The sequence below is a fragment of the Sceloporus occidentalis genome, unplaced genomic scaffold (genome assembly GCF_023333645.1).
Source record: "Sceloporus occidentalis isolate IW3139 unplaced genomic scaffold, rSceOcc1.0.p SCAF_139, whole genome shotgun sequence".
In the NCBI taxonomy this organism is placed as follows: Eukaryota; Metazoa; Chordata; class Lepidosauria; order Squamata; family Phrynosomatidae; genus Sceloporus; species Sceloporus occidentalis.
In genome coordinates this window covers 1,153,374-1,169,070 of record NW_028317119.1, presented here as the reverse complement: position 1 = coordinate 1,169,070, position 15,697 = coordinate 1,153,374, and the positions used below count along the sequence as shown (strand labels likewise).

The following is a 15,697-nucleotide window of genomic DNA, read 5'->3' as shown; positions in this document are numbered from 1 at the left end:
GCAGAGCCCTCTTCTCTCTTTGTACCAGTGTGTGGTTGTGTGTGATTTTAAATTATTTTACTGGCTGTGTTGTAACAGCGCTACGGAATCTGCTGGCGCTATGTAAATAAATGTAATACATGTCTGGTTGCTAGGAGTGCTCCTCTTTAAGTGCAATTATGGTAGACTGGCATGGTAGCCTGTATACGTTTCATTCTGGTAACACGCCCCCTGGGCGGAGCGTTTGCGGGCCTCGCTGTTTAACACATGCAGATGGTGTGTTTGTGCAATCTGTACAGTGGGTGTGAGATGCGGTGTCGGCTGTGTGTGTGAATGGTCTGTGTTGAGTGTGAGTGAGTGTGTGTCTATCCTGTGTGTATTCTGTGTGGAGTAGCGTTTACGGTGTCCAGCGATGGCTCAGTCTCCCCGTGAACTGACCCAGAATCCGCTCAAGAAAATCTGGGTTCCGTATAACAATGGACATCCTGTACAGCACAGCGCACAGAGGAAAGGTAACGCCATTTATTAGAATGTAAACAATACAGTGTATCTACACGGGGAGCTGTTATAGCATTTATAGCCAGGGCTGTTATTAAATGTACTATATGGCATATTCCATAGGAACCCTGAACATGCATGGAAGATGGCTTTGAAAAGCCCTAGTGCTTGAATACCTTTTACTGGAAATATCGCGTGCTGCGTAAGCATGTACGAGTGGCGCTTCTGTCTCCTTGCCTGCGTTGTGCTGCAGCAAAGTCTTCTGTGCCGGGTCAATTCTGTGCAGCATTTGTTGGACTAGCTGGTAAAAGCTGCATTGGCCATAAAATTATAATGCAGGCTTTCAGTGTCGCTGGCCTGCAGAGCTTGCAGTCCGTCGTCATCTAGTATAACTCGCTTTGTGTGTTTTAAGAGGAAGTCCCGCTGACGGTAGAGTAATTTGTGTGCTGGGGAGGAATTCTGAACCATCACCTCATCCTTACCTCATTGATCTGAACCAGTGGCTGCATATCTACTACACAGGTCAGGGAAAAGGTATGCGGAGGGAGCGATCTGCTTCCACGTGTACTCCTGGAGGTTTCCCAACGCTGTTAGGCAGTTGTGAAACCCATCTGTGGCTCTGTAATACTTGTAAGGATTGCATAATAGAGTCAAGCACCGGAGCATCCTTATTTGTGGCAAATCGCCCTACGGGGAAATAAGTTCATGGCTCTGTGTGGATGTTAAGGTGATTGTAGCAACCTGCCAGCACTAGGAGTACACAGAGTAAGTCTGACTCCATTGTCGCGGTTTGTCTGTATACTTCCGGATTGTTGTAACATCATGTGAGTCCAAGGTACTGCAAGGCTAAGGGGCACAGAGATCTGGTTACAATAGCCAAAGAACAGCCTCTTCTAGTCCGTCCCGTGTTTGGGGAGGGGGTGCAGGCTCCCTGCTGTTAGTTAGTATAAAGTGTCACTATGTCTGTCTGTATGGAGCCTTTAATGTCTAAGCCAATGTCTAATCGGGCATGGAAAGAATTAAACATTGGCTGATTATTCTAACCTCTTGGGATCACGTTACCACCGCCTTCTTAACGGTAAACAGTAAAGAGCCGCAGTAACAGAATTTCTTGAGATATTTCCTTTTTTTGGTTTGCGTTCTGTCTCTGTAAAAGAGACGTAAAGATTAAACAGCCCCCCTCGCCGGTTCTCTCGGTGGGAGGTGTATTGTTTTATTGTGTTGAATAAACAAACAATGTACTTTTAACATCGTAATTCCCCCCTTTGTTTTCTCTTTTTTTTTTTTTGGTCTTGTATGTAAAGTGTAATATACCATTTATTAGATCTCCTACGCGCTCTGTGAGACCCAAATACATTTCACAAGAGCTTTGGATTTCTCTTGTTGGTTTAGTAAATGACATGAATGTTTGGTACAGATATTGCATGTAAAACTGTCTGGAATGTTGTAGATTAGAAATGCTCGGCATTTGACCAGAAACTGTATTATTTCGCAATCGTCTGTGTTTTTGTACAGGACTGTAGAGTATGATGGTGCCACATAAACCAATAAACATTCGTTTTTCGTTTCAGTGTGTATGACAAATTGTCCCACTCTCATTGTCATGGTTGGCCTTCCCGCCAGAGGAAAGACTTACATCTCAAAGAAATTGACCCGCTACCTGAACTGGATTGGCGTTCCAACCAAAGGTTTGTCCTATACTGCTAACAGGAGTAGTTCCAGAACGTTGAGCATTTGTACCACTTCACAAAAACGGTAGCCAACTGCAGACCGGTCAGACGTAAGACAATAGTTGGGAAATGAATGGAGACCATATTCAAGGCAACGATTGTTAAATATATCCAGAAAGAGCTCAGAAAAGGGCTACTAAAATGGGTAATGGCTACCCATGTTGGAAAAAGTGCACAATTAGAGGGTCGGGTGTAATGTAAGGAAGTTTTACTTTACTGAGAGGTAGTAAGTAAATGGAACAGCCTGCCAGCAGTGGGGTGGTCACATGGCTATTAAAAACAAGATTAAGGGCTCATTAAGAGTCTTAACAGCAGAAGAAAATGTCAGACTAGGCTTGTCGGCCATCAGATAGTGTTTCTATGGCAAATGCCTGTAGGCTTCAAGTTACAGCCTAGGGGCAAACAATATTGTTGGTATAGCAGTTAAGATAAAAACACAATTCCAAGCACAAAAGTTTACAATGTCTGACAAAGTATCACATTTGTAAGCCATGCATATTATTTGGCTCAAATTGTGTGTCCCAGGTAGGTGTTAAGTGGGCTAATCCAATAAAGACTAGCTGGAATATCTATTAAAATAAGCTTTTATTTCTTTATAGTAAGAGGAAAAAAAGTTATTCCTTTTTATTCATTCAATTGTTTCTGTAAATTCCAGGACTGTAGTTAACAAAAAGCTGTTAGCAGCTCAGATTAACCTGTTTACCAGACTGAAAACAAACCTTTTGGGTTTATTCACTAAACCAGGGGTTGGCAGAGAGTCGCGCTTTGAACTCCCTGACGTCATTGTGAATGATGAAGGGACATCACTGGCAAATTTCTCTTAAAGACTGTTGTGGTTTCCGCCGCAATTCTCCTACAAACACCATAAATAAGCCCCTTTAGTAAATAACATTGTGTTTTCCTGTACAAACTTGCGACATTTGTGTGAACCTGCATGTCTGTCGAGGCTGACGATGCTTTACAGAAGACTTATTTTGTCAATTCTTTCTCCTCTCTCTTTGCTGTAGAGTTTAATGTTGGTCAGTACCGCAGGGAACTTGTGAAGTCATTTAGATCCTTTGAGTTTTTTCTCCCAGACAACGAAGAAGGACAGAAAGTCCGAAAGTGAGTTCTGTTGGCGGCGGAGGGGAGTCTGCTTATTTTATGCTATCTGTGATTTTGGAGGGAGAATAGCGTGTACATAACAGGTGACATGTCTGTGTGTCTGTCTGCTGCACAGTGTACTCGGCAATGAATCAATAGCAATTGATACCGTCGGCCAAAATCTCACTAAAATGACATCAGTAAACCCCACAGCGGCTGTGTTTATTTAATCCGTTATTTCCCCGATTACTGGAGACTAAAAGTATTTTTTTGTTTGTCCCCCGGAAATGGATACACATTTTCATATAGCCTTTCTCCTGTACTCTGTCCCAGATTACGCACAAAGCATTCTCTGTCCCAGATCCATCTGCACAAAGTACGGGGCTCGCCGTCATACCGAGCCGATCCTGCCCCAGGAAGCGCAAATCACGGTTTTAATCCTTACCCTGGGAATACAGCTTTAGTTTCCAGGCTGATTTAAGAAGTGAACCACTTAGGATGAGCCTTCTCCAAAGTACTGGGATATATCTGTGTACTACAAGATTACCGCCGCATAGACATAACTGTTCTTCTCATGCTCCCTGGAACATATTCCTGATCTGACTCCTTCCACGCTGATGGTCCTTTTGCGCAGCCACTTACCCATCCTTACTTGTTTATTAACTTTTGTATCGTCTTTCTGTCCTGTGGGATTTGCAGGTGTTGTGATTGTGTATTAAATGCTATTTTTTTTAATTTATTTTTTTACAGGCAATGCGCCTTACTGGCTTTAAATGATGTGAAACGCTACCTGGGAGAGGAAGGAGGTCATGTGGCAGTAAGTATATAGGTGCCTAGTCCTGTACGCCATGCGACAGAGAGCATTCGTATCTATAAACCTGACTCAATTATATTTAACATGAGCTAAACCGGTTACATTTGGTGTACATTATCATCTTCTACCTTACCCACGTTTAGGGAAATGTGCCACCCAACGACATTGTGCTGTTGGAGTGATGGTGAGAATATGCTGTTAATATCCCCGTCCATACCGGTGTATATTCAGTCACTCCTGGGTGGAGACGTTAGGATTTGTCTCATTTCACTCCCTTTGCAAAGCAAATATGATATGATCTTTAATCTGCTTTGCATCTATCCATGCAGCCAAGAACATGGAAAGAAAATGTTAGCATGAAAAGCTTTCTTTTGCCTGTAAACAAGACTTTTGGGAAAGCCTGTCTTCTCGCAAGCCGAGCTCTGGAGGTTGCAGAAGGTTGTCCTTCTATATGAGGGGCTTTAGGCAACTGCATGCAATCTCTTTTCTCTTTTGTACGTCCGTAATGAGGCTTCTATAACAAATTTAGTTTTGTAGCAACAATTTCCTTTTATCCATGTATAGAACGTTTGTATGTATGTATTATATGTAAATGTATTTGAGAGAGATAAATACATAGTCATGTGTGCTTGCATATATTGACATGTAATGATTGCAGTTACACAGTATATGGCTGTTTTTCTGCTATATAGGTATTTGATGCAACAAACACAACTAGGGAAAGACGGGATACAATCCTCAAGTTTGCTGAACAGAATGGTTTCAAAGTGAGTATTCTCTGTTCATGGAAGTTTTTTTTTTTTTTTTTCTTCTTCTTCAAGACAATACTGAAAATGTCCTTTTTCGTTGTGCCTTTGGCATTTTGTTCTCTTACCCCCCAGTGTGTGATAAATGTGAGGATTAGCCACCTGATCCCCCACAAAAATTAGGCAACGAGCAGTTCAGGTGGCACTGAAAGAACAAGGACCCTTTGCTAGAAATCATTACTGGGGGATCCTAAACCTTGTTCCTCCCATGCATCCATCCATCGTACAAGAGACCCCAAGCCTGTCCATGTCCTACACAGCCGTGAGAAATGCATGCTGATTAAGTAGGACTGGCAGAGCGAGACCAAGGCAATGTCCTTATAGTCGGCCAGTGGAAAGATTGTCCGCCATCCCTAAAAATCCAAACAGCCCGTGACCGGTCTGTAGTGCTATTGAGGAGGAGGATGAGGACTATCGGGTGTGGAGCTGCAGTCTCTTTATTGTTGGGTGCGGAGTCTACGCTGTCTGCAATAGTTTTTCTACAGGTTGTGGGAGTAACTGAATTATTGCTTAACGATTTTGTTTTTCCACCAAATGTAGACGTTCTTTGTGGAATCGGTATGTGTTGACCCTGATGTTATTGCAGAGAACATTGTGGTGAGTATTGCAACTTCATGTTCTGCAGAAGTTGCGGTATTATGTTATTGTACAACCTCTTAATGCTGATACGTTCAACAACAATCACATGTTGAAAATGTTGTAATTTAGTAAAGAAAACTTATTTTTGCTTCTCAAATTTCACTTTTACATTTAACTCATACTGCAATAAATGCAGTATTTCTATGAAAATGTATAAGGCACTGCATTATTTAGGTGTCAAATATGAATTTTGCTGAAATTGTGAGACTTCTTGTAGGTCTTTAAAGTACTGAAAGTTTTTTGAGCCTGGTGCAATACATTATAATGTGCTTATAAACCCCTGACACATGCAATGTTTTTTTAACTTCAGCAAGTGAAGTTGAGGAGCCCGGATTACTTGAACTGCAGCAGCGAGGAGGCTACAGAAGACTTCATGAAACGGATAGATAGTTATAAGAATTCCTACGAGACACTGGATGAGATCCATGACAAGTAAGGCATCTCCAATCCGTCTTAAGCTGCTGTTTGAGGTGGCCCTGTCACCTTTTAAACCTTAACTTGGTATATAATGCGCATGATTTCTCGTTAGGTAATTTTCCAATTTAGACTATCCATAAAACAAGAGGCAGAAGAATTTGATTGTGTTTCGTGCTCATCATGGCTTTAAGTAAAAAAGCCCACCTTTTTTTCTGGAACTCTGATCCTGAAAATGTATCACAGATATTGAAGGCCAAAAAAGTAATCTTTACTGAAACGGGTAATTTGTCACAACCTTCACAAGACGTGCTTTTTTAATAGACTATGCTTTCTGAATATCTGTCTGTGGTAACCTAGTAGTTCCAGTAACGTTCAGGATTATGTGACTTAGGTCACTTATTTCATAACGCCTGGGGGAAGTTTGAGAGTGGGATGGCTGTTGACCACTTTGCCTTTGTCTTTCTAGGGACTTGTCTTATATTAAGATCATGGATGTTGGCCGTAGATACCTAGTCAACCGTGTCGTGGATCATATCCAGAGCCGCATCGTCTACTACCTCATGAATATTCACGTGACCCCGCGTTCCATTTACTTGTGCCGGCACGGGGAAAGTGAACTGAACCTCAAAGGCCGCATCGGAGGAGACTCTGGGCTCTCCGGTCGGGGCAAAGAGGTACAGAGGCACTCAGATTCAGTGAAGTCTTCATTTACTGACCGCCAAACCTGATTGCTTGCAAAAATATCAAACAATTTTACACTCAGTGACTGTGTGAATAACTAAGCATTATGTCTGTAGAAATATACAGTCTATTATCTTTGACACCCCTGCTATAGAAGAATGCATGTTAAAGTGGCCTGTGAGTACTTTAATATACATTCTTACAAATGTTAGTACATCATGTGCAGGGAGAAGTGCTTGTGATCTGTAGCGTAACCATGGCTTGCTTGTAACCCCACACATTTTACCTTTTAGTACATACAGTTTGCGATTTAAAAAATGTACAGTCGTGAAGTCTGTGTATATTTATTACATATGGCTAATGAAGCTATTCTTTATAACATTTGGAAGAACGATAAAACGCTATCTTTAAAGGTTGCTTGTACTATCACTCCTAGTTGCTTGTTCTGCTACGTGGAGCTTTGGCAATGTGCCAAGATGCAACTTTAACCTCTTACCGGATAGTATTTCCACTGTATTGCTGTAAACATCAGTGTGTGGTTACTCTGAGCCTCTCGGCCCCAGTGCCGTGGGCTTTGGATTTCTAGACTAACTTTGACAGCCTCAAGGAATTTTCATTGCACAGAATTCTTCCTTCGTGATGTAGCTACACAGCCGGCTAGAGTTTAATTAATCTCCAATTTAATAATTCCTAGTAATCATTGGGGGGGAAAAAAAAGTCACCTAAGCTGTTCTGTAAGAAATGTCTCCAAGCTTCATTGAAGTGATATGTAAAGGTGTGAACGTTGTTATAGACAGGATGAATCTTCTCTGCTGCATTCTGCAGTATCTTCCTACTTTGTTAATGCTAAACTTAAAGAACCCCAATGTCTCATACCGTGTAGCCGGATATCCATGGCGCCAAAAATGACAAGCTTTTGGAAACTTATAGGCATGGCAAACAAAAATCTCTTGCACAGGTCTCAAGTAAGCACCACTTAAAGTACTGGGTCCACATATTTGGGCTTTACCTAATATTCCGTCAGTGGCAATAGATAGAGATTTTAAACCTACGAATATCCTGAATACAAAAAGGAGCCTAGTGATTTTATTCCAATAAGGATGTCCTATAGTGAAATGTAATACACGGTACAGGACAAAAGACAAATGCAGCGCTGATTCGATACCTTTGCACCTAGATGTAAAACTTTGTCAAGGGATTGCGCAACAAAACCCCATTACTGATCTGTCGCACGTTGGTAAACTGAGATTCTGGGACTGTTCCGCTATGGTGTGTTGTGGTCAGACACAGCAGTCGGGCAACAAAAATATGAAGGAGGATATGTGCACTTATAAAGAACCCTTAGTGAACGATTAGTTTAGGAACGTTTGACACGGGCAGTTTGGGGACAAAATCGTTGCGCTCTGATGTAATGAAGTTGGGACACCAGTACTTGGATCTTTAGTGTGAAATGTGTTGGCCAATTATTTTAAGAATTACCTGTGAGGAAGTTTACAAAGTGCTCCATATTGGTACACGCTGCATTGTGTAACATTGGGGTTTGGCTAGAACATCTTGCTTCATTTATCAAGAAAAAGGGTAAACTGAATACTGTGGATGCCTGCCTCCCTGTAGCAGCCATGTTTAATTCAGTTGATCGTTTGATTAGCGTTGGTGTGCTAATATCTATAAATGTTTTTTTGCATTGGTAAATTACATCTACAAATGGTGTTTCATGGCCGATAGTCTTTAACCCGTGTTTTGACCTTTCCCTGCAGTTTGCCAAACGTCTCGCCAAGTATATTAATGAACAAAACATCCATGACTTAAAAGTTTGGACCAGTCAGATGAAGAGAACTATTCAAACAGCCGAGGCTGTCGGTGTGCCCTATGAGCAGTGGAAGACCCTCAATGAGATTGATGCTGTAAGTTTTGGTTCCATAAAGCTCCAGCTTCTGTATCTGAATACTGCTCATGGACTGTAGCCTTCGACTTATTTGTTAATTGAAAAGCCGCATGTAGATCGTTCATTAACCGTTGATACTTGAAAGTCTTACACATTAGAGCCCAGGGGAAAATGTGGGAAGGGAGTAAAAATGATAAAGTGGAAAAATGTGAATACATAAGAGGGCAGACTTAATAGGAAAGGACAGGGCCCCCATTTTCAGAAAAGTTGATCCATAATCCTTCGAGTTGGTTTGTAACACTGGGCAACATTTGACTTTCTCACTGAATAGGGAGTGTGTGAGGAAATGCGCTACGAGGAGATCCAGGAGTCTTTTCCATTGGAGTTTGCGCTGCGTGATCAGGATAAATACAGATATCGGTACCCAAAAGGAGAGGTGAGTTTATTTTGTGTTGAGTTTTTATTGCTTTTTTTTTTATTATTATTATTGCTTTGAATTACATGCAATCAGAGAGGATAGACGAGAAAGACGCTTGGCCGTATTAAAATACTTCATGGGATGTGGCCCTTAAAGCGACATTGGTGCTATTGCTCTAGGGATGATATACTGTTTGCCTAGACACCCAAAAGCCAAGCTAAGTGTTTGGAATTGTAATGGCAACCCTTTGTACATAATGTTGCTGTCACGAAGTGCCAACCAAGCTTTGGGATATATTTGCTTCCCTGTTATAATGAATACAAAGCTAATGTGCTGACAGATGTGTCCTTTCCCTTTCACCTGACACCGCACAAATGACTCTTATCTCAGTATCTTCTAATGGTACAGACGTGACACATTTGTGCTTAAATGGGCTAGGCCAGAATAATAGAGAGCTTTTATCACTTGCTACACTGTTTAAACAACATGTGATCAGTATTTTGTGTTATCCTCTATTTTCCTGTTCTCCAGGACCTAAAAGTCCTACCACTTCTAATTTCTAAAGCTTAGTCATTCGCTTATATGAAGCAGTGTTGCTCTGTGTCTTGGCAATAACCATGTGATTACAGTCATACGAGGATCTGGTTCAGCGACTAGAACCGGTCATTATGGAGCTTGAGCGGCAAGAGAATATTCTGGTCATCTGTCACCAAGCTGTCATGAGGTGTCTGCTGGCTTACTTCCTAGATAAGAGTGCAGGTAAGGACCGGGGAGATGTCCTGCATCGCCATTTACTCATGCGTTGGCGCACTCGTTTGATCAATAATATTTATTAGTGACTGTATCAATATGTAAATATGCAGAAACCGCACTTATGCCAATAGTCTTTTTTTAAAAAAATGTAGAAATCCAGAAATTGAAAGTATCTCCTTTTTTAGGGGCATGAAAAAAAAGTACACCCCTTTTTGACTCAACTATTGGTACTTGAGCCCCCATGTTTATTACTTTACAGAGCCAATTAGCTCTTGTTGAAGCGATTAGCCTTGGGGTTCACATACTCTTTTCAACCCACACTATGAATATTTGACTGATGTATTCAAGAACAATACAGTATTTGTGTTCGTTAAAACAGATTGTTCATTCGTATAACTTAAATGAAGATATTTTAAGACCACATTATATGTAACTGCTGCCTACTCCAAAGGGTTCACTTACTTTTTCTTGCCTCTGTCTGCATTAAAGAAGGCCTTCTTCCATCCCTGTCTATATAACATGGAGCTTGGCTCGTCTCGTGTGGTATATGATGCATATCATGAATAAGTAATCTTATTTTTATGCCGTCTCTTACAGAAGAGTTGCCTTATCTCGTATGTCCCCTGCACACAGTTTTGAAACTCACTCCTATTGCCTACGGTATGTATTTCTAAGTGGACTTTCGAACTGTTATGTACAAAGGAAAAGAGAAGCAAAAGTTTCAGCGTAGAGGAATATCATAGAATACCTAATGGAACTTAATATGCCCCTCACCACATTTAGCAACAAATCAAACAAAGTGCTCAAACCACTAATGTAACAAAGTATTTACATTGCTTTGTGGCCGAGCTCTTCTGTATATCGCGTCCTGCCAGCCAATCAGTCTGTGGTATTTCACGCGCCCTTTATGTATTCATGTGAAATGCATTAATGTCTTTATCTTTTATCCCAAAATGTCTATTTACATCTATTTATCCTCAAGCTTTTTCTTTTCCGTAGACGCGTAATATATGTTAAAACAGGTGTGTGTGTGTGTGTGTAAATGATACATAAGCGTTGATGGCTTCTTTAAGTAAGATGTTTTAGCCATTTAATTAAGGTAAAAGTATCAAAATATATGTGTGATATTTTGTTTGACTGTACTCCACAGGATGTAAAGTAGAAGCCATTGCTTTAAATGTTGACGCTGTGAACACCCATAGACATAAGCCTGAGGTAAGTTCCTATATGTGCCCATGTGGAAGCCAGACAGAAAGACAGGCAGGGAGTTTAACCATTTAGTAACTGGAGACTTATAGGAGTCATAGCTGCAAACATTCTTTAGATGGTTAAATACAGTCTTAAAACAAAAAGGGATATCTTTTTATTATCAATATACTGATTATTTATCTCCTTCCAATATTTTTTTTTCTTCGGGAGCCTTGACCCATAAGCTGTAAAGATAACATACCAGGGTATAAAGTCCTCAGATTTCAGTTATTCTTAAATGATTGCGCAACGTTGATAAGATGTTGCGCTCCTGCTTTTAAAATCATTCTACATTATATCTGTGGTTCTGCTTGTAGAATGTAGATATATCCCGACCACCTGAAGCTGCCCTGATTACTGTGCCTGATCACCACGGACCCCACAACTTTGGTGCTGGTTTTTATTTTATATCTTGTTTCTAATATTTGCCCTCTTACCTGAAATTATCCCAATCCTGCACCAATTGCCATTTTAAGCGACTAAGATAATTCTTAATTTGTTTTTAAAATCTTTTTTTTATTTATTTTTTGTCAACCTATACATTTAATTTGAAAGAACATATCTGTGTGATTTTTATTTTTTAATTCTATTATGGGACATGCACTTGAAAGATCCGGGTAATTTAAAATCCTGTTCTTATACTTTATTCATTCTCCCTTCAGAATGTTGATGTGGATCGCTCAAGTGAAGAAGCATTGAAGACTGTACCAAATCACCTCTAGTCCTGGATGTGTCCCTCCAACACCGCTTACATATCAGAAACATCTGGCAGCTAAGGGGTTAAAGGGTTTTGTCAGAAACTCAATTTATAAAATGGGAGAAACTTTTTTTTTTCTTTTATTGATCTGTATTGGTGAAACATTCTCTAATGCATTGGGCCCTGCGTATGGTTTTTAACACTCCATTTTATCTTTCCATAGGTTTTAGTAGCGCAATATTGTATGTTAAATGAACTTTGTTAACATAACAGAGCAGGACGCATACGGGGGGGGGGGGGGAAATGGGCTTGTGCTGGGTTTTTGTGAAACCCTAAGCATTCCAGAAATACCTGGTACCAACATATTATAATTCAAATTCTTAATTGGGAATCCAAGTTTACCGGTAGATCGGTTAGACGCCGTTTACGTAGCCCCGTCTCACATGCATACTTTTTATTACATGTTTTTAACTGGAAGAAAGCTGTTAACGGATTCTCCTTAATCCTAGCCTTAGCTATTGTGCCGATGTTCTAAATCTAAACCTGCACTAGCAGAATTTCAAGCAAATATATGGATCCAAAAACACTTTGTGCTTGCAGTATGTCAAACTTTTGCATAATGTTATATGCAGTACACTTATAGAGACTAAATCGATAACTATATATTAACATTTGCTTACAGTTCTGCTGGGTTGTTTTTCTTTGTGTACTGTACATATACCGATGTACAGTTCAAGGGTCTTATCCCTGCGCTTTTCACAGTAAACTTATACCCAATTATGAAAAAAAAGAAACAGGACTTCATAGTTCTTTATTTTTTCCCTCTCTTAGTATAATGCTATATTCATCATAAATGAAAATGCCTTCACATTAAACAAGCTAAGTTGGAGTTTGTATGACATCCTACTGGACAATAGTACGCAACTGAATTTGTGTACTTAGGTTTTTAATCCCCTAATATCAAAGGACAACCCCTAAATAAATGCCAGGTATTGCAAAGCCATTTTTTTTTTTTTAACATAATATACAATTAATAACATGGGGTTACTACTTCAGCCCCTTACCTGCAAGCTGTTCTGATGGGAAGCGCTTTGCGTTTTGGGTCATTACACCGGAGCGACTCCTAATGCACAACGGCTATTTCAGGGTCTCCTCAGCCACTGACTGGCGATCCTCTGCACAGAACCGTTATTTCTTCAATTCCGTCCATACATCACCTCTGCACTGATTCATCTGGGTTTATTTTCAAATGTGCGAACAGCAAGTGTTTTGTAATTTTCTCCTATTTTTTTTTAATTCTTAAACAGCTGCTGATTACTGAGGGCATTGGGTTTAGTTACAAATGTGCAATATGTACAGGTCCATCTCCTCCAGGTTAACACCAAGGCGGGAGAAGTTAAATATAAACCTTTTAAATAGAAACTAAACAAATCACTAGATGTAAGGAACTGCCAATGAATTTTTCACTTTAAATGTCTGTTATAGTTATAGCTTTAAGATATATTTAAGCTTTGGTATAATTACCAATAAAGACATAATAGATGATGGCCCAATACTGGAGTGAGATATCTAAATTAATCAAAATTGAAAGGAAATTCTCTCTTCTAACCTGAAAACTAGTTTAAAAAAATAATATATATATATTAAACATTTTAGACCTCAAATGCCTATTAGGCATATTATAATAGTTCTAATTCTGGGCAACATGTAATTGGCTCTTTTATATTAGCCTTAATACCATCTCTGTATTGGTGGTGATTTGGCAGTAGTCCAATGGGGTGGTCCAGAAGCTGTAAAGATGGTTATTCTCTGGGAATGTCTTCATGCATAAACTGTTTCTTGCTTGTGCAATTTCAATGCTGCTTTATAACCTGAATGCAAAAGTAAAGAACAATCTATCTATAGTTGCCTTTTTGTTTTTTGTTGCTGTCTTTTTGGGGTCGTTTGGCCATAGCGTGCAGCAGCTTGGGTGAGTATCTATAGACTTTGCTACCAGACAGGAGGATCAAGATCAGGTGGGGGCCCTGGGGCAGCACTGTTAAAGTCCCCAAAGTCCCCCCCCCCCCATGTGTTTGTGTGTATATAGTTTAGTTTAGTCCTTGTATGTCCACCAGCAGTAGCTCAATTACTAACTAAATAAAAAGCATTTAATTCACATCACACATTTGTTTTATTAAAAGGCCATACACAGAAGACCCATATAATTCATTATATGCATGATTTTTTTTAACCAACCAGAACAGTTTTGTATTAATACAATATGCATCGTTCACCATTACCCTGCTATTCCACCACTAGTAATTGCACAGTAGGCATTGGCGTGATTGATAGCGCCTACTGTGATTGATTCATTTACAACAGGCATGGCATGCATCTCACTTTTGGTACAGACCGAGTTAAAACAGCATTTCAGTTCCACAAATCCAGCAAAAAGCCCAAAGCCATGCTTAGTAGAAATGGTATATCAGAGAAGAAAAAAAACATAAGCCGTTGTTGCAGAGTCATACAAAATATTGTGCTGTGTACTAAGAACAGATGTGTTGGTCCGTATGTTATTGGAACATTTAATATGCCACTATAGAGCCTAAGGGCACTACTAAGGCTCCATTCTGTTAAATATCTTCCAGAATTTTTAGAGAGAACACACAGTTTACAAAGGAGAGACACTAATGGAGACACCGATTCTGCCATTGTGTTGTGAAGAGACTTCATATAATTCTAATATATACCAATGTATACGCACGTCATTAACACACTCACACCTCTATAGATTTACTGGCGCCTCTATAAAAGGTGTGCCAAGGTGCCCCTTATAAAGCACTGGTACATAAAGAAAATGCAGCGGCCAAACGGGCCAGTTCTCACGACAGGTGATGCATCGTAACTGAAGCAGTAACGCGAGGATCAGCCAGTGGCCGTTAGGGTCATGTGACTGCTGTGAATCCAACTACGCAAGTGGGGTATTTCCTGAAGATACATCTGAACAATTTTGCTTACACTGAATTTTCACATCATATGCACAAAAATCCAAAGCGTTCATTGGTGGTAAAAAAGTGCAGGAGTTTATTGCTCTGCCTAAATTAGGCAGTTAAATGGCTACATAACAAGTGTTTGATTGCTCCTAGTGCAATACCCTGCCTTGTCTGCCGTACAAAAATATTTACTTTGTTGGTATTTTGAACTATGATTTACAACATTAAAAAAAGGGGCAAAAAATCATCAGGTATGAAAAACCTGTAGTCCTGTATGGGTTAAAAGGATGAGCCAAAAAAAAAAAACCACCACTTAAGAGGTTGAATCCACATCTGTAGCAGTTCACTTTTCAGAACATTTGATTGCTCAAGTTTGTGGACAGAAAGAAGACGTTTGCAGAAGCTGGGAGATGTGGAGGTATACGTGTTATGGATATATCATAACTGCAGTGCACAATTTCTAATAAAACTCGTGGAAAACTGGAACACGCTTTAGCACAAGGGACTATGGAGGCCAATATTTGTTATGACTTCAATTCTTTGCAGCAGCATAGAGAACAGTCTTCCGATACATTGTGCTCAGTTCTGATGCATTTGCAACATGTAAGAAAACCAAACAAAACAAAGAGTCTAATTGGCATTTGGGAAAACATTTATTTTTAAGAACAATGTCGGAGTGGACTGTAAAAAATATATCATAGTCAATTCTTCCCCCACCCTCCCCTAGCTGTTAATTCTCTTTAGCGATATATACAGCAAATTCTATATATTCTATATCTATATATATTTATAATGGTGTTCTTTGACAAATAAACTACATTCAAGTAACCAGTGAGGGGTATCACTACAGCGGATTATTTTATAAGGGAGTGTTAACCTTTTGAGCATGAGAGCAATGCAGTACACAAAGCAGTGTTCACACCCTTTTGGCACTCAAAAGGTTAAAGTTCTAAAAACAGGCACCACTTGCAGCCAGCCTAGCGATCACTGGTATTACTGGGAGTGAAATTGTTACATGATAAAGGAACCTGTGACCGCAATGAGGCAATTCAGAACACAGGTCGGTCCTCCATCTGG

General features: G+C 40.0%; 1 protein-coding gene across 1 annotated transcript; it reads left to right on the top strand.

Annotated features, from left to right (window-relative positions):
- The first annotated feature begins 391 nt into the window (after positions 1 to 391).
- LOC149281094 (6-phosphofructo-2-kinase/fructose-2,6-bisphosphatase 4-like) lies at positions 392 to 11,673 on the top strand. Its single transcript, XM_089499737.1, has 14 exons — positions 392 to 491; positions 2,049 to 2,165; positions 3,215 to 3,311; positions 4,041 to 4,107; positions 4,797 to 4,871; positions 5,451 to 5,507; positions 5,860 to 5,981; positions 6,433 to 6,640; positions 8,405 to 8,551; positions 8,864 to 8,968; positions 9,580 to 9,709; positions 10,301 to 10,363; positions 10,854 to 10,918; positions 11,614 to 11,673. Exons 1-14 carry the CDS (start codon positions 392 to 394, stop codon positions 11,671 to 11,673), a joined length of 1,413 nt encoding a protein of 470 aa, XP_089355863.1.
- Positions 11,674 to 15,697: the final 4,024 nt, after the last annotated feature.

Excerpts from the sequence above, each read along its gene's own strand:
- LOC149281094 (XM_089499737.1), top strand. The coding sequence starts at position 392 with ATGGCTCAGTCTCCCCGTGAACTGACCCAGAATCCGCTCAAGAAAATC. Across the intron at positions 2,166-3,214 it reads GATTGGCGTTCCAACCAAAG|AGTTTAATGTTGGTCAGTAC; the intron begins GTTTGTCCTATA and ends TCTTTGCTGTAG. Across the intron at positions 10,919-11,613 it reads CCCATAGACATAAGCCTGAG|AATGTTGATGTGGATCGCTC; the intron begins GTAAGTTCCTAT and ends TTCTCCCTTCAG.